Source organism: Mustela erminea, chromosome 6 (genome assembly GCF_009829155.1).
Source record: "Mustela erminea isolate mMusErm1 chromosome 6, mMusErm1.Pri, whole genome shotgun sequence".
Lineage (NCBI taxonomy): Eukaryota > Metazoa > Chordata > Mammalia > Carnivora > Mustelidae > Mustela > Mustela erminea.
In genome coordinates, this window is record NC_045619.1 from 23,997,981 (window position 1) to 24,017,092 (window position 19,112).

A 19,112-nucleotide genomic window follows, 5' to 3' on the forward strand; every position below is an offset into this window, starting at 1 on the left:
AGAGGGCTTTTAGTTCTAGGTTCCGCTGGGTGTCAGAAGCTTTCTATCAATGCCCGACTACTGATCAGTACTGGTGAGAGGGGACTCTTCAGTATTCTAGCAGGAATTCCTTTAAATAAGGAAGGTCTTCACCACATATTACTTTTTGTTTATATAAATATGACTAATTTAAAACTGATCAATGTTCTAACACATTTGCTAAAACCACATGACCCTTAAGAGACTCAAATAAGGGGAGCCTGGGCGGCTCAGTGTGTTGAAGCCTCTGCCTTCGGCTCAGGTTGTGATCCCAGGGTCCTGGGATGGAGCCCCGAATCGGGCTCTCTGCTCTGCCCCCAAATCGGGCTCTCTCTCTCTGTCTGTCTCTCTGCCTACTTGTGATCTCTGTTGATCAAATAAATAAATAAAATATTTTTTTAAAAAAGAGACTCAGGGACGCCTGGGTGGCTCAGTTGGTTAAGCAGCTGCCTTCAGCTCAGGTCATGATCCCAGCGTCCTGGGATCGAGTCCCACTTCGGGCTCCTTGCTCAGCAGGGAGCCTGCTTCTCCCTCTGCCTCTGCCTGCCATTCTGTCTGCCTGTGCTCGCTCTCTCCCCCTCTCTCTCTCTCTCTGATAAATAAATAAAATCTTTAAAAAAAAAATTAAAAAATAAAATAAAAAAGAGACTCAAATAAGTATATTTTTTAAGATGAGAAACAAAAATCAATTACCTCCTCTTGTATTTCTTCTTGGTCAGACACACCAAATAGAGATTTGCATGCTGATGTGATATCCAACATCTTTTTTCCATAATTTATAATCATTACTGCCAGGTCATATTCTTTCCATGAACGCAGGATCTAATTAAAAATATTTATTAATTATCTCTGTTGGAAACATTTGTCTATTTTCAAGTGCCATCAACCATCTTTCATAAATTCACAAGCCCATTAATGTTTTGAGTCTAAGAATTCCCCTGATTTTGTTAAGGAAACTGGAAGTTTACTTCCAGATCTTATTTCCCAACAATTAAAACTGTTATGATCCCACTGCTTTAAATAAAGGACAAATAATAAGATTATCTGATCAATTATGAATTCCCCATATTTCTGGAACATATAGCCCTACATGTTTTGGTGTAGGAAATTAACAATTAAGAAAATATTTCCACTTAAAGACAATTATCATATGATCTCCCTGATATGAGGAAGTTTAGAGGCAGCGTATGGGGTATGGAGGGTAGGAAGAGAATAAATGAAACAAGATGGGATTGGGAGGGAGACAAACCATAAGAGACTCTTAATCTCACAAAACAAACTAAGGGTTGCGGGGGGTCGGGGGTAGAGAGAGGGTGGTTGGGGTTATGGACATTGGGGAAGGTATGTGCTATGGTGAGTGCTGTGAAGTGTGTAAACCTGGTGATTCACAGACCTGTACCCCTGAGGCTAATAATACATTATATGTTGATTTTTTAAAAATGAAAAATTATTTAAAAAAGAAAATATTTCCACTTAAAAGAACCATGTTAAATCATTCTTAAAAGATCATAAACTACCACCTCCTGTCTGGAGCTGCTTTCTACATGAAATGGTACATTACTGACATCATAATATCTTGAGTTGGGAGGGGGTAGTTATATCAGTAAATGATTTAAAAGATATTCTAGCAGTGGACTAGACTAGAGATAAGCTGTTTGGGGCAGATTCTCTGTGAACCCTAGGGGAAACAGACACTGCAATCATAAAAAGAAGAGCCCCTCTCATGCACAATTTGTTATTAATTACTACTCTTTGGCCTTCTCTCGCAGGCCCTTACCTACCTCTCTAGCATAAACCACTCATTTCTTTATACCTTATGCTTAGAAAATACTGAGCCAAATATAAATTCTGATACTCCCCATGGTTTCAGGACTTCATGCCTTCGTATGCCTGAGGCATTTCTCGGAATAACTTGCCCACCTTATTTATAAAGCTTTACCTGGTCATTAAAACCTGGGCTCCAGCATGGATAGGAAAAGTTTCTCTGGCCAGCAATCTAATTTGCACATGCCCTGCTATAGTGAACCATCATATGAAGGGGGCACATTCATGGTGAACCCCATAAAGCAATTCTCTAAGAGAATAAATAAGCTTGTAGGAATTTGTTAAATGTAGGTGTGTTGTGTTAAGCTGAATAACTTAGTATTTAAGATAAGCAACAACTATTAATTCCCATGCAGGGAAAGGATATATACATGAATAGTTGCATAAATCTGATACTACCTACCTGATCCAAAGTGCTAAGAACTGTAAATATTTCTGTGGAACCAGGCAATAGTGTTAAACTAAAGCTGACTGTGGAAGAGAATGTACGTAGGAAACGGTGAAATAAAGTTTGAAAAAGTAGATAGGACTAGGCCAAACAGGGCCTTGGATGCCAGGCAAAACAAGTCCAGTCTCATTATAAAATTGATATGAGAGTATGTTTTATTAGAAAGCTGAAATGAGGGCGCCTGGGTGGCTCAGTGGGTTAAGCCACTGCCTTCGGCTCAGGTCATGATCTCAGGGTCCTGGGATCGAGTCCCGTAACGGGCTCTCTGCTCAGCAGGGAGCCTGCTTCCCTCTCTCTCTCTCTGCCTGCCTCTCCATCTACTTGTGATTTCTCTCTGTCAAATAAATAAATAAAATCTTTAAAAAAAAAAAAAAAGAAAGCTGAAATGAGCAAATACTTCTCCTTTCATCTTTGCTTTCTGACATACTTGGGTCCAAGGCTTGGAGTGAAGTAGAGAGTGCGATCTTTTTCTCCCTTGCTTTAATATGCCAGTAGAAAATGATAAATGATAATTTCTCCAATCAACAGAAAAATAGAGAACCAATTCTACTCAACACTCCAAATGGTAAACAGAAACAAAAAGACCATGCCAGATGTTTAGCATAATAATTTTTAAACAATACAAATTAATGAAACATTTAAGATTACATGTCTCAGAAGTGGCACTTTATTTGGAAATCTGGCAACTTTTAGAAAAAATACTTCTGCTTAAAGAAGAAAAATTGGGCCATCTGAAACATTACCAATGTTTTCAACAGAACAGAGAAAAGAAACAGAGCCATTAGACTAATTGGGCTTTCCATGTCATAACAGAAAAGCCATATAAAAATGTGTTTATAAAAAATGAACACCTAAAATTTGGGACTCGAAGTGAGGCCAGGGCTTTGGGGCTATTGATCAGGCTGGAGGAAACTTCTGAAAGGGCAATTCTTTTTTTTTCTTTTTTTAAGATTTTATTTATTTATTTGACAGAGATCACAAGTAGGCAGAGAGGCAGGCAGAGGGAGAGGAGGAAGCAGGCTCCCTGCTGAGCAGAGAGCCAGATGCGGGGCTTGACCCCAGGACCCTGAAACCATGACCTGAGCCGAAGGCAGAGGCTTTAACCCACTGAGCCACCCAGGCACCCCATGAAAGGGCAATTCTTAGCATAACAGTTTGGGTCAGAACCAGCTCCAACATCAAATATCTGATATCAATACATGTTTTAATTTTTACAAATGTCCAGAAATATTCAGGGTCATATCTACAATAATATCACTTGGACCACAATATGATCCTTCAAGTTGTGGGGGTCAGGGGGTGGGAGAAGGCAGTGGAGTTGTGGATGGCAAATAAAGCAAGGAAGGGCCATCCCCAAGCTGCACAAAATCACAAGAAGCTGAGAGAGGAGGCATGTGAATTCAAGGACTTCAACATGCACTGGGCCCCAAAGGCTGGTCTTTTGTTCCAGGTCAGGAGTCTCTTCCATCTTCCACAAGGTTTTTTGTGAAACCTCCCATTCTCTCCATCTCTGTAACCCACCTTTACTCCCCACTCCTCTCTCTCTCCCCCTCTCTCTCTCAGCAAATGAACTTGCTTCCTTTTCACAGAAGAAATGTAGGGAAACTAGCTTATCTCATACCTACACACTATCACATACCTACACACTACAACCATCCTACCCTCCTGTTAGAGGAGAGAGGTCAATCTCCTGTCCAGACTAACCCTCCCACACGTACTAGGATCTCATTGCCTTCTCCCTTCCTGGGGTTCTCACTTCTATAACCACATCCTTTCCCTCTCCTGTTTCCCCTCAATGGTCAAATGTGGAGTACCTGGATAAGCAGAATTGGGGTTTTTGTTTGGTTGGTGGGTTGGTTGGTTGGTTCATTGGTTGGATGGTTGGCTGGTTGATTTTTAGCAGAAGTTGCTTTTGGCAAGCTGCAAGCAACAAGCTGCCTTGAACAGAGTTTCTTTGTTCTGGAAAAAATACTGCAGTAGCTGCTATCAGTCACTTAAATGTAAAGTGAACTGTTGTCCAGGACGCTGGAAAGAAAGTGTAACCTGGCCTTCTCTTACTTCCAAAAGACACGCCTCTCCTGGAAATACTTCATGATGGACAAGTTTGGGGAGAAAAAAGGCCAAACAGAGAAGATATTCTAAAAAAAAGTAAACTTTGAAGATGTACTTTTAGCCCACCATAACAATAACCAGTGTGTGTGTAATCGTAACATCAGATGGAAAAGGGTACTTGGGATTGTGGTTATGCTACATGAGAAGGACAGAACTAATAATAGCAGCAGATGGATCCTCAAAGTCAAGGTTGGGAATGAGAAAATAGCTTTGGACTAATCAGCTCTCCAATTCTTCCTCTTGACTAGTGGAAGCAGAACTACCCCACACACACACCAGATTAAGTGCACCCTTGAGATTCTTAAACAATTCTCTTCCCTTCTCACTCTACACAGTCCCCAGGTGATATCATGTATTTCTACTATTCAGCTGAGTCCATATATTAACGATGGTTTTGTGTTTAACATATTTGTCCTCTCTTAAACTCCAAGCCTATGGGTCCAATTATATAATATATATCCCTTTGGATATCCCACTAGCCCCCAAATTCAACAGATTCAAAATTCATTATCTTTTCTCCCCTTTTTTACCATAAATTCCTCCTTATCCAGAGTTCAACAAATAGCACTGTATTCACCCAACTGCTGAGGCCAGAAAGCTGGATTGCTGTTGGCTCTTCCCCCTCTCTCCTCTATGCTCCCCCACTTAGCAGGTTTAGGTTCTCAACTCTATCTCACAAGTGTAACTTATCAGTTAGGTGCAGTAAGAGGCTAACAATAACTAATAATAAAATAGAACAATTATAACAATACATGATACGACAGGGTCTCTCTCAAAATATCTTGTACTGTGCTCACACTTCTCTCTGTGATGACTGAGATGGTAAAATGGCTACATGATGAGATGAAGTGAGGGGGATGACACGGGTGGTGTTAGGCTACCACCGAACTTCTGACAACTGACTAATGCAGTTGACTGCCGGTAACTGAAACCGCGGGACGCAGAACAACAGTAAAGAGAGGACTGCCATAGTTCACTTTATCATCCCTCTCCTTCTAACTCATTCCCTATCTCAGGTCTTATCCCACTCTATTAGCTGTTGTTGCCCATAATAATTTCTTTTTGTTAAAATGCAAATTTAATTATGTTGTTTCCAGGATTAAAACCCTTGAATGGCTCCTCCCTGACCTCATGAGATGGCCATTCATCACCTGGTACCTGTTCACTACTCTACTTTTTAAGGTGATTGAAACATATCCTTTGTAATTAAAAATAAATCTGATTCTTCTTTTCCTTAACTGTAAGATTATTTCATATTTTCTCATTGATTGCTCCCCGAGGTAATGTTAATAATCTTATCTGTCAAATATTTTTTAAGATTTGCATTTAAGCCTGTTAATACAGTGTCTTGTCATAAAAAAATCTTTTTTTACTTATCATGTAGTCTGTTTATCTATCTTTTTCTGTGTACCTTTTGAATTTTATGCCCTATTGAGAAAGGTCTCCTCTGACTTCAAAGCCATACAAATATCCATCTGTCTTTATTTTGTTTATGGTAGGAGGCTCTGGCTTCATTTATTTACAGATGAATAGTCAATGATACCAGCACCTCTTAATAAATAATTCTTTTTACTGGATTCTCATGAGTTTTGAAACCTGTACAATTACAGATGAATTATACTTTTTTAATATTGTAAAATTATTTCATATTCTTATCTATTACATAAGACAGAATCTCTACAAATAATAATTCACACTATCAAGAGTCAGAATCTCCTATACCTGATTTTTAAGGAAATGGGTTTCAGAAAATTGCCATTTAGTGTATTTGCTGTAAAATTTTGGTTAATGTCTTTATCATTGTTCAATAGACTCCCTCCATTCCTAACTTACATATAATCTTTTTGGGAAAAGTTGCTAAGCGTTATCAAATGCCCCTATGGCATTTTTCACTTAATCTAATTGTGATTTTCCTTTTTTAATTTGTTATTGTAAAAAATTAGGAATTTTAATTCAGACTTGATCTTTAATACTTAACAGTGACACTGTCCTAAAACAGAAAGTGACCAGATGTCTTCCAGAAGCAGAGAAAGGTAATAAGACAAAACAATTTTGAACAAAATTATACAATGCCTCTTTGTCCTGATTCATGTTTGGGATTCTAACTCCTGCTTTTTTCGCATATAAAAATTGCTATTCCTCCTTTATTTGTGTTTGTATTTCCCCAGAACCTCTATCCATTTATTTTCAACCAATATTTGTCACATTCCTCTCTTCATTTTTTTCTTCCTGTCAATTTAGAAGTCCTACTGCGCTTTAAAGTTTTGCACTTAGCTACATGTTCCTGAGTCATTTTTAAATAAAATAATAATTTTACATTATATGTATTTTTTATACTATGTTTTTTTTAAACACACAACCATGCACCACGAATCTCCACCTGATGTCCCCTCCCTTGACCCCAAACAAGATAAAAGTTTTAGTTCTAGTTATTAATAAGTTTTTCTTTCAAAGATAACTCTTCTATTTCAAGAATTCCTACTTAGCATTTATATTACAAAACCCATATCACATCGTTATTACCTATTTAATTTTAATAGTACATATATTGCAAGATTCATGGCTCCCATTATTCCTCTCCTTTTTGTCTTTCCCTACCTTGGGATTTCTCTCCTGAACCAATTGTCATTTGATAGAGTACTTCCTCAAGTGTTTTCCTCAGATAAGTACATGGGCAGAATACTTTTTAGATGCCTGCACTCCTGAAAATGTTTATTTTGCCCTGACAAAGGAATGATATCTTTCCTGGTTATTAGTTTTTGGACCTCGGTCTTCTCCCCTCAGGATTCTACAAATGTTGCTCCGGTATTTTAGCTTCTACTGTTGCTGATAAAAAGTTTAAAGCTAATGGATTCTCTTTCCATTGCAAATAACCTGTACTTTGTTCTCAAAACTTTGAGATTTTTCTTTATGCTTGGACTCCAAGAATCACACCACCAAGTGTCAATACATGAGTCCTTAAATTAATCTGGCCTAGGACTTAGGGAGACTATTCTCCATTTTTTTAATTTCCTACCTCCAGAACTCTTTTTGTTTTGTGTTAGTACTTTTGGATCTGCCTTCTGAATTGATCTCTAGGTAATTCCACTCTATGCTGTCTGGTATTTCTTGAGCTTCCAGATTTGACTCAAGAAATACCATTAACTACAATCTTTATCTGTTTAATTTTTTTAATCAAAAATCAAATAACTTTTCTTCAATTACTTAAGATCTTCTGTTTTGTTTTGATCATTTAATTTCATCAGACCACTTTGAAAGTTTTCTTTTGCCTTTTTTTCTTCAAGTTACCTCTGGTCTTTTCCAACAAAGTGAGAGTAAAAACACAGTTATTCTGGTGTTTGGCCTGACCCTTGGAGTTCTGAGTCCTCTTAATTAAGTTTTTTTTTTTTTTTTCTTCCTGCAAATGGCTACCCTCCCTCCATATTTGCACAAACAAAATTAAAGATGTGTCTCCAGCAGTGAGAAACCAGTGAGCAATGGAAAGAATATGATTTTCTGCTCCTGATGTCAGGCCATAAACACCCAGCAAATCATGACTTTTTTGCTAAGATAGAAGGTAAAGGCCTCTGTTTCCAGACCTTCACTGAAACAAACTTAAGTCCCAAATAAAGTGATGGATCAAATCAGCCCACCCATGCAGTATTCTTCCAGACCCCTACCAAATCACAAAAGTCCTGTGAGGACCATATAAAACAGGCAAGCTGATATAGCCCTTCTTTGAGGAAATTCACTGGATTCAGTCAAATAAAGCCTTTGAAGAAACAGACAATGTGGGTCTTTGAGCCAAGCAATGAGGATAAATGAGCTTACCAGGCCTCTGGTCTCTTGGTTCGTTCTTATTTCCAAGATGAATGAGATCCCATAAAATGCACTCTTTCCCCACCCTTCCCCTGGCCTAAGATACACCACCAGGCTTTACCAACTGAGCCACACAGACAACTCTTGACCTAAAATGTTTTGTGGGTACTATTTTTAAAAGTATTCTATGTAGGGGCACCTGGGTGGCTCAGTGGGTTAAAGCCGCTGCCTTCGGCTCGGGTCATGGTCCCAGGGTCCTGGGATGGAGCCCTGCATCAGGCTCCCTGCTGTCTCTCTATCTGCCTGCCTCTCTGCCTACTTGTAATCTGTCAAACAAATAAAAATAAAATTTAAAAAAAAAGTATTCTATGTAATAAAAGTAACAACATTCTAAGTAATTGCTATTCCTAAATTTTATGACACTAGACAAGGAATGAAATAAATACCTTTGTTATATAGAAGATACAACAAGCTATCATGTGCTGTACACTTTCAAAAGTTGCAATATGTTTCTTTGAGTGGATGATATTTGGTACTCCTTGCAAAGCCACTACACACTTTATCAAGATCTAAAAAATAGAAGTACAATAGTTTCTGTTGAAAAATATTACTCTCACTCATTATGAAATGTTCTATTCAAATCAAGCAATTTTTAAATCATTAAATACTATTATCATTAATAATTGTCAATAAATTTCTTATGTATAAAAGAATGTACTCTGAGATAAAATTAATATATTCCATTTCAGATAAGTCCTTTAAAGTAACTTGAAAACTAGTATAGAGGATAAAATAAGTATACAAAGATTACAAAAGAGAAAATTTTGACAAGTGTCATAAAAAATATAGGCAAATATTATATATACAAGACACTAAAGGCACATCCAGGATTAGGAGGATCTTAAAAAACCATTTAGAGAAGGATGTACCATATTAAATATACAGTGATACCAGTTACTTGAACTAATAGTTGCCTTCAAAATTAAAATCAAGTATCCATATCCCATATCCCATAAATATTGGTGTTTACTTCTTAGTCTCCTTGCCTTATACTATGTGATCCCGAATTTCATGAAGAGCTAGATAATTAAGTTTACCTTTCAGTACTTTGCTCTGTTCTGAGCAACATTACTGTTAAAAAAATGGGACTGAGATTGCATCAATTTATTAATCATCCAGATTATCAAAAGACAAATTAACATATGGATATTGGTCTTCTGTGAGCACACTAGTTGCTTCAAGTCACTATTCTAGCATTCTTACTATTGTTACTGTACACCTATGAGTATCTGCAATGCCTCTTTAATTCCTTGCATCATCACATACCCCCACCCCACTACACAATATCCCCAAATCATGTTAGCAACCTAGTAGCTTTGTAGTTTTCTCCAGGTTCATATAATCATATATATATACATATAAGTACATAAACATACATAGAGGGAGAGTTAATGTTATGTCATAAAATGTAATTCATAAGCACTTGTTTGAACTGTGCATTTCTCCTTTAATCGTGTCTTATGAAAATTCCCTCCAAGTCTACAGGTATAGTTCAAGTTCATTATTTCCAGTGGTTGCATAGTATGATTTAGTGTGAAACAACCATCATTAATTCAGCCATTTCCAGACTCTCTATGTTGCATACACTTTTACAGCTGACGTTTTGCCATCTGGTATAGGTACTGGCCATCCTCCCGCCACAGCACTTTCCCTCTATCTCCAGCTTTTTTTTGTCACCACAAAAAAGGCCATAAGAAACATCTTTGTACATGCTCAGTTACCAATATGAGTGGCAACTTCAGCACCAGATTTGAGATGATACCTAGTGAGGATGAAGCACCATCCTCAAGATCAAAGTAAACACTCTAAATCAATAACAATTATGTGATGTTGTTTCCCCAGCAGGTAGAACACATGAATCTGGGAACCAAGGGGTGGAACTAGGCATTTTACTAACTGGTGATTTTATTCTATGGGATAAATTACTAATAGAGGGATTGCTGTGTCAAGTATATTTGTTTTTAATTTTAATTAAAATTAGATTTAGTTTAATTAAAATTAAGAATACTTTATCAAAATTCAAAGCCTAAAACAATTCAAATGTTCCCCATCAATGAATGAGAATTCCTTTGCCCCACATCCTCACCAGCAAGAGGAGTTACAGATCCTTTCAATTCTTTCAGCAATATTACATTGTTCACTTGATGTTCATTTCTAAGGATATTCAAAGTTTGAGCATCTTTTCATGGTTCTTGGCCGCTTAGATTTGCTCTCCTATAAACTGCCTATTTATGTTCTGTGGCCCTTTTTTTAATAAGTTACTGCCAATTTGTAAGACTTTTTGTTATATATATATTTATCCTTGTCAGTAATATATATAAATAACCTTGTTAGGTATTTGTTCTAAATCCATAAATTTTATGCTATTTTTGTTATGGTCCCTGTTGTCACACAAGGCTGCCATAAATATAATCAATATTTCTTATTTTTCTTGTTATTTCTAAGTGTTCTGTCTTAGTTAAAAAGGATTCTCACAACCCTGGATTGCACATGTAATCTTCTGTGATTTTTTTCCCTTAAGTTTTTAGGACATCTGGACTTTTTATATATGTACAATATAAGTGTCAAACTCTATTTTCTTTCAGATGAATATCCAGGGGTTTCACCATCATTTTATAAAAATATCCAGTCTCTTCATACTGAATTGGAATGCCAATTCTGTCAAATAGTATATTCTCATCCATATTAAGGCCTATTTCTAAAATCTTGTTCCACTCACTTTTCCTATTCCAAACAATACAATTTAATTAGAAACTTCTTTCTCACGGCTTTTCCTCATACTTATAATCCATTCTCTGAGATGTAGCTAAAGGTACCCTAAGTCAGTGGGATGCCAGAAGATGACAGTAGATTATCCTGAACTTGACCAATTGAGCACCATTTGCAGTTGCTGGTCTCAATGTGGTATCCTTACAAGAGGACATTAAAAGCTATGCATTGCTATGGCTAATGTTATCTTTTCTATACTACTAGGAAGAAGTACCAGAAGAAGTTCCCCTTCATACTGGGAAGACAAAAGTATATACTTAGCAACTTGCTCCAGGGCCATGAAAATTATCCTAGCCTCTGACATATTTTATAAAAGGACCTGAACTCTCTGGGCATTTCTCAAAACAAAACACTGAATGATTACAACAATAACATGTTAATTGAAACCAAAGAGCAAGAAATGGCCAGTACATTAAAGACCTTGGTAAGATACATGCCCTCCAGAGGATAGAAATAAACCCTGTGAAGATTCAGGAAGCTGCAGATAAATGAACTATCTGGGCCGTGCCAAGAAACCCCATCCAAACTAAGTCTGACATCTGGCATCTCTCACCTCTAAGAAGAAAGGACAATGCCAGGTAAATGTCTTTCAGTTCTGGAGGAAGCATCTTCTACATTTGAGAATGCTGCTCTACAATCCATCTACAAATGACATGGAAGGCTGCCAACCATGAATCTAGGTTTTGGATTCTGGAGGCAGATCTCCTAAGCAACTGAACTCCTAAATGTGGGGAATGTGGGAGAAGGAGGCACGTCTATGCTCTAGTATAACCACTCCAAAGCAAATATTTGTTAAAGTATGTAAGCCCCCCTCGTTAGTTTTCTCAATGGTGAATTAAAAATTTTAATGCTGTACATGAGTTCAGTCGCATTTTCTTGGTTCTCAAAATCTGGGTTGATGACAATGATGATAAAGATGACAACAATGATGACGAGAAAAACTTTCTAAAAGTATCAGCAGCGAAACCTTACTTCTCTCATGATTTCCCTGTAGTAGGCAGAATTCTAAAGCAGTCTACAAGATTCCGCCCCCTGGTGTACAAGCCCTGTATAAGCCCTTCTCCTTATGCATGGGTAGGACCTGTGACTATGAGAGGATCATCACTCCCATGAGTACCTTACATTATGTCAGACTTCTCATGCATATTAGACGAAGCTCTCCTGCTGGTCTTGAGGAAGCAGACTGTCATGTTATGGAGAAGACCACGTGGGAGGGAATTGATGGTGAGCCTTTAGGAACTAAGGACCCCCTTTCACACTAGCACAAGGAAATGAATTCTCTCAACAACCAGTGAGCTTGGAAGAGGTGCCAGAGCCTTGAGTAAGATCACAGCTCTGGCCAGCACCTTGAGCTCAGCCTCATGAGACCCTGAGCAGAAGACCCAGTGAAGCCATATCCAGCCTCCTGTCCCATAGAAACTATGAGATAGTAAATGGGTATTGTTGTAAGCCACTAAATTTACAGTGATTTGTTAGAAAGAAGAGACAACTAATATAATCCCTTTAGCCAGCTCTCACCTACTCTTTTCCTGTAAATTTTCAACTCCTTCATCACCAAGAAACCAAATATATTTTCGTATGTCATCCACCAATTTTTCCCCACATGATAATGGCTTTAACAATATGTTTTTGAATGAGTATTGCTGTTTTGAACATTACGTAATTATAAAAACTGAAATGACTTTAAAAAGCAGATTGCTAATGTTTAAACATGGACAACTATGGGGCTGAATGTTTTCAGAGAAATACATTTTAGTCTTTATTTATGTTTGCCCAAACATAATTTAGATTATTAAATTGTTTTTCAGTTAACTCATGAAATTTCATAACACCTGTCTTTGACCTACTTGTACATTACAAAAGATACACTGCTTTTTCTTTTCCAAAATGCTTTGTTGAATTGCCTTTGTAAAAAATACCCTTATCTAGGGGTATAAATATGCTTACCTGTATGACAGGTACCAAAACAATATTGTGGTAGATTATAGGCGCAAGAAGGCCATAACACTGAGTCACAGCTTGAAGGGTATAACTAGAATCATTGAGGTAGTTGCTAAGTTCCAATGCCACTAATACTCTCTCACATTCAATTAGTCTAGTAATCTGTAAGGAAACAGATATTGTTACTCAAAATGAACATCAAGTGCTTCACTAATATGTCTCTAAGGAAAATAAAGGGTAGGAAATATGATCCTGTGGCTTAACAACATGTTGGTATGTTAAAATGTTGATTTTAGGGGCACCTGGGTGGCTCAGTGGGTTAAAGCCTCTGCCTTCAGCTCAGGTCATGATCCTGGGGTCCTGGAATCGAGCCCTGCATCGGACTCTCTGCTGGTGGAGAGCCTGCTTCCTCCTCTGTCTCTCTCTCTCTCTTTGCCTGCCTTTCTGTCTACTTATGATCTCTGTCAAATAAACAAATAAAATCTTTAAAAAAATGTTGATTTTAAATCAAGATCTAAATTCAAGAATAATTCTAACTCCCCAACAATGCTATATATGGGTAAGACAACCTTAGAGTTAAATTTCAGAATATTTTGTAAAATAGTAAAAATGCTACTAGTAATGAAGAAAGAACCAATCTTTTTTAATTGGTAAAATAAAAACTTGGCTATATTTTAATGTTAGAAAAAAATAGTTTTTCAAAACATAAATGTTATAACAAATAATAATTAAAATATTATGTCTCTGTAATATTATCCCCACTTTTAAAAAAAAGGTCCCATTTTCTTACTGGGTTTGTGAAAAAAAAATGATGAATTTTCAGTAGACCAAACTAATCTTCTATTATACTTTTGCTACTTAAATAAAAATGGTAGTAAAATAGAAAGTTGGGCTTTTAGGAGTAAATGCTTTTGTGATTAAATGATCCTAACTTTTCCTTTCCCTTTCCTGAGGGAAAATTTTACTATGTTTCTTGTCTTTTATTTTGAAAGATTTATTTACTTTTTTGAGGAGGGTGGGGGAAGAGCAAGCATGCAAATGGAGGGAGAGGCAGAGGGAGAGAGAAAGCAGCAGACTCCCCACTGAGTGTGAAGCCCAACATACAGGGCTCCATCCCAGGACCCTAAGATCATGACCTGAGCCGAAATCAAGAGTCAGATGCTCAACCTACTGAGCCACTCAGGTGCCCCTATTTTTCTATATATACATACAAAACTACATACAGAGAAAACTTATGAGTGGCAAACAGAAATTTCCATAAAGTAAATTTTTAGTAGGATGGTAGTCCAGCATTCTGGAATTCACTGAAGTACTTAAAGACGGTCTTTATGTACAGACTGAATGCAACGTAGTAGGAATAGGATGATGGTTATGAGTGCTTAGGCTCCATAAGACTAAAGGTCATGTCTTTTTTTATTTTCATTTTTGTGTATCAAAAGGTATCAAAATATGAGTATCATTTTTGATACTAATAATAGTATCATTATTATCAAATTATCATTATTTGACACAAATAATAGTATCATTTTTGTACCAAAAAAGACAAAAGGTCATGTCTTTCTTTTTTTTTTTTTTTTCATTTTTGTATCCACGGGCATTGTCACAGTCTCCCATAACAATTTATTGGTTGGTTTATTTGCTTGGTTATTAAATAAATAAATGCATGGATAGGAAAATGCAACTGTGAAAAGCAAACACCTGGGGAAAGTCTCTGTGTTTAAAGTTAATAAAGAAGGAAAGAGGAAGAGGGAGAAAGAAGAGTGATATTCAATCTAGAATGAAAACAAAAGTGAAGGACTGTTTTTAAAAGCAAGATGTTAAAGTTAGAAAGTTGCAGATGTACAGACAGCAATGTTTATAACCACCCTGAGAATCCATCAGTAAGGGATAGGTTACATTCCTGCCGCTATACAGTAACACAATATGAGTTAAGAACAATTTGGTATGAAAACGAATGCTCACTGATGTTCTTCATCCCAGAAAGGCAACAGTACCTGAGGCAGAAATTCGGGAAAAACTAGCCAAAATGGACAAGAACATACCAGATGTCATTTTGTATTTGGTTTCAGAACCCAACTGGGTGGTGGCGAGACAACTGGCAAAGAAAAATGAACCCAATCATAGCCCTGCAGGACATGGCCTGTGTGAGCAGGAAAGGACCTCAAGAAAACAGGGAAAGGAACACAAGAACAGAATGAAGGTGGTCAAGGGGACTGCCAGAGCCAGTGTTGGTGCTGGCAAGAAATGAGATGGAGAGTGGACAACAGGAGTAAAGATTCCGTAGTGACTTTATTTGTGGTGATTGTGCAGATTTTTCATGAGAGGATTAATAAACTAAGACCTTAAAAAAACCTGGTAGGGGCGCCTGGGTGGCTCAGTGGGTTAAAGCCGCTGCCTTCGGCTCAGGTCATGATCCCAGGGTCCTGGGATCGAGCCCTACATCGGGCTCTCTGCTCAGCAGGGAGCCTGCTTCTTCCTCTCTCTCTGCCTGCCTCTTTGCCTACTTGTGATCTCTGCCTGTCAAATAAATAAATTAAATCTTTAAAAAAAAAAAACCTCGTAAATTGATAAGTATCTGCATGAAAATATGTTCAAGATAAATTATAAAAAAGGTTAAATAGGCAATTGTGGAATAGAAAGTAGATTGTGATGTCATCTTGTAAAATAATAATAACAATAATTTTCCTATGCATATTTTTAAAAATCAGAGATATAAAACAAAACAGAGGGAACAAAATCATATCATTTTTAGAAGCAATAGGATTATAATGGATTTTACTTTGTACTTTATATCTTTTTTAGTATTTGAAATTTATACTATTTTGTAGAGACACAAAAGATAAACTGAAAAGAAGAAAAATATATATGAACTTGGTCCTATGAAACCTATATGAAATATCAGACAAACCTGCACAATCATAAAATGACCTCTCAGTCCATTCACAAATCAGGGTATGAAATCCCAAAATAACATGAACTTGAAATATCAATAAACAAATAAAGGGAAATCAGCACATTTTTGGTCATTTTAAAATCACTTACTTGTTGAGAGGGGAAAAGCTCATTGCCTTTAATACTATCACAGAAAAGATTTTCTTCTTTAATTTTAATGTCACTTGTTACAAAAATATTTCTAAGAAAAAGGTATAAGAGGATTGAAGAAGTCTCTGCCAAAAGATCTGAATGTAATCTGCAAAAGGAAGTAAATGATGTTACAAGTATAAATACAAAATGATTTAACATATAAACACACCTTTTTAGGTTGATTTGTTCTTAGTATCTACACAGTGATCCCAAAATAACAGCAAAAATTTGTGGAACAATTTCTCTCACACAGCTCTTTAAATTAAAATTAAAGACTATAATTAACAACAAGTTAACAACTAACATAATTAAGCTGCTGACATATTATGTCACAGATCCATAAAAATAACTACTGGTGAAGTAAAACTTTCTGGCTCTAATACACAAACTTCTTTTCTATCAACATAATGAAATCGCTATAGATACTCAGAAGCTTGGGGAAATAGGCCCAATATTTCAATTAATAAGCTTTTGGAAAATAAGGGTCACTTATAGCAAAATCCACCCCGGGTAAGGAGAAAAGGAAAAAGAAAGAGGCAAGAAGGGAGGAAAGGAGAGAGGCAGAGTCTTAATAACTCTTGGCTTATTTTTTTAATTATCTTTTCTAAATTGTAGTCAACAGTGCCAATTATTGGCAAAACTGTGAAATATGCAGCCTTCCTTCTTGGTTTCCAATACTCCTCCCTTCCTTGTTCTCAACATTACTTGGTGACGAACTTTCCCTTCTAAGCATCAGGTCCACCCTCTATCTCAAAAAACGGGAAAGGATCTGACATCAGTAATTCACACTTGATCATGATCCATTTCACCACTGTGTTAAACGCTGAAATTACACTTGCTAGAAGAATGTTAGTCCTCCCACTCCTATAACTCATAATGAACTCTCTCTTGGTCCACATGATAATTGGTACCCGGACGTACACAATGTCCAGGCTGTTGCTTCCTGGTGGCTCCATTTCCTTCTCTACAGAGCTCACACGCTGGTCAGCCATTTCAATAGTGACCTCTCTCCCACTTCAGATTCTGCACCCCTTATTTTAAGCCATAATCAGTTTGCCTGACCTTGCACAGATGTCATTGACTGCTTTTTCTATCCCTTCTACAACAATCGCTTATTCACTTACTTAATCTCATTTGATCTTTCTTTTTCATTCACACTAGCATTTGCCAAGCACCTCCTATGTAGAAAACACTATTCTAGGCCCTGGGATATAAAGATGAGTCAAATGTGGACTTATCCAGAAGAACGGGGCTCTACTACAAATTCATGTTATGGGATATCAACTTAGTCATTAGTCCTTCTCAGCAACACTTCCGCTTATCCTTGATGTCTCTTTGTTCACATTCCTGAGTAAACGTCCTAAACCCCCTACTCTCCACCCTGTGTATTTCTATATCCTCCAGGCTCTACCACCATAGTGTCATTATTGTGGGAATGTGCTTATACCTTCAGTTTCTCCTTCTTCACAGTCTCCATCCTCAAATATGCTTTCCTTAAACCTGCCTTCCCCCTCAGTGTTCTGCCATCCTCTTCTTCTTTGCCACCAAACTTCACATGAGTGATCTTAGCTTATTCCAATTCTCTATTTTCACTTATTTCTTACCAATTGCAGAAGGTTTCTAGCCCATCACACCACCAAAATAGCTCTCTTAAACTCATCAATGGCCTCCTAATTGTCAATTCTAAAGGTTTCCTCTTAGTTTTTATCCTACCCAACCTCTCTGTAGCATCTCTTATTGAGCAACTCCCCTGCCTGACCTTGCAATGGCATTTAATACTGCTGACCAGTCCCTCCTGGGTGATACTCCCACTTCCCTTGGCAATGCACTTTTCCAGGCTTTCACTTCCTGAACTACTCCTTTTTGTAGAGTAAGTTATGAGACTTGGGCTTTCCTCCTTCCTCCCTCCCTCCCTTTCTCTTTCTTTCTTCCTTCCTCTCTCCCTCCATCTTTCTTTCTCCCTTCCTTCCTTTCCTGTGATGCAAGTCTGACTTAAGCTTTGATTGCCAAAACATCCACTTCAGAGACAGATTTCTCTAATAAATACACTGCCAGCCACACAACTAGATAAAGAGCCAGGCCACTTCCCCCATTGAGGCTCCTCTGTTTAAAAAAATCTTAGTTGATTTCAATAAATGAACATTGGGGCCATTTGTGTTTATGTGTGTTTTTTTCTCTTCCCTTGCTTTAAATTATCACTTTTATTTTTTAAATTCAACAACAAAGAGTGAGCCCATGAAATCCTAAGCACCCACACTTTACCTCAATTAAATCAGAACCCCAGGCCCATGCTGGCTCTCTCTCTTTACCTATGACCTGCTGTGGGGCCCCAAGTGTATTGTATAATTTCCAGATCCCATAAGTAATACATCTTTTTTTTTTTTCAAAATTTCCAGATGGTTATTTCTGAAAGATGTCTTGCAATCATAATAAGAACCACAAGGGCTAGTTCAGATACAACATTGGTTATTCATGGGCTCAGACCAGCATAAAACATTCTCAGCCCTTTCTTGGTTCTATCTCCTGCTTCAGCCTCTTAAATATAAGCAATGTCCACAGTTCAATTCCAGCTTCTACCTTTTCTGCTAAACAGTTCTTCCTTGGGAGATAGCACTTGCCAAAATTTCAACGATGACCTCATGGACAATTTCTCAATCTCTGTCTAGCCTTGACCTCTCTCCTAAGTGACAGCACCAAATATTCAACTACCTACTAGGCACCTCATATCCACAAAGGCATCCTGCTGGAAAACTAACTGCAAAATATTTCCTATCTAATTCATTATCTCTTCCAAACACTTGTCCCTCACCTCACCCTTTCCCCTAGTACATGTCATAGGCCCGCCTGCCTGTCAGGTAACAATGACAATCCCAGTCAACTTCACTACCTCCACTCCCCTGTCCCCATGTTGCATAAACCTTCCAACCTCTGTCTCTTCCTCTCCTGAAATGCCTCTCAAATGCATCCTGCATAGCACCAGCATCCTTGTACATGGTAAATGCTAAGTCTACATTTGTTTAATTGAATGGAATTATACTTTTATGTGAATAAGCATTAT

The 19,112-nt window shown here is 37.4% G+C and overlaps 1 protein-coding gene across 3 annotated transcripts in view; it reads right to left on the minus strand.

The window, feature by feature from the left end:
• The window catches only part of CFAP54 (cilia and flagella associated protein 54), a 325,575-nt gene that overhangs the window by 196,438 nt on the left and 110,025 nt on the right, over window positions 1-19,112 (minus strand). For all 3 annotated transcript variants that reach the window (XM_032346701.1, XM_032346702.1, XM_032346700.1), the window contains exons 24-27: window positions 16,013-16,160; window positions 12,977-13,132; window positions 8,647-8,769; window positions 712-840 (exon numbers count right to left, since the gene is read on the minus strand). In XM_032346701.1, the coding sequence (XP_032202592.1) occupies window positions 712-840; window positions 8,647-8,769; window positions 12,977-13,132; window positions 16,013-16,160 (556 nt within the window). The remainder of the gene's footprint in view (window positions 1-711; window positions 841-8,646; window positions 8,770-12,976; window positions 13,133-16,012; window positions 16,161-19,112) is intronic.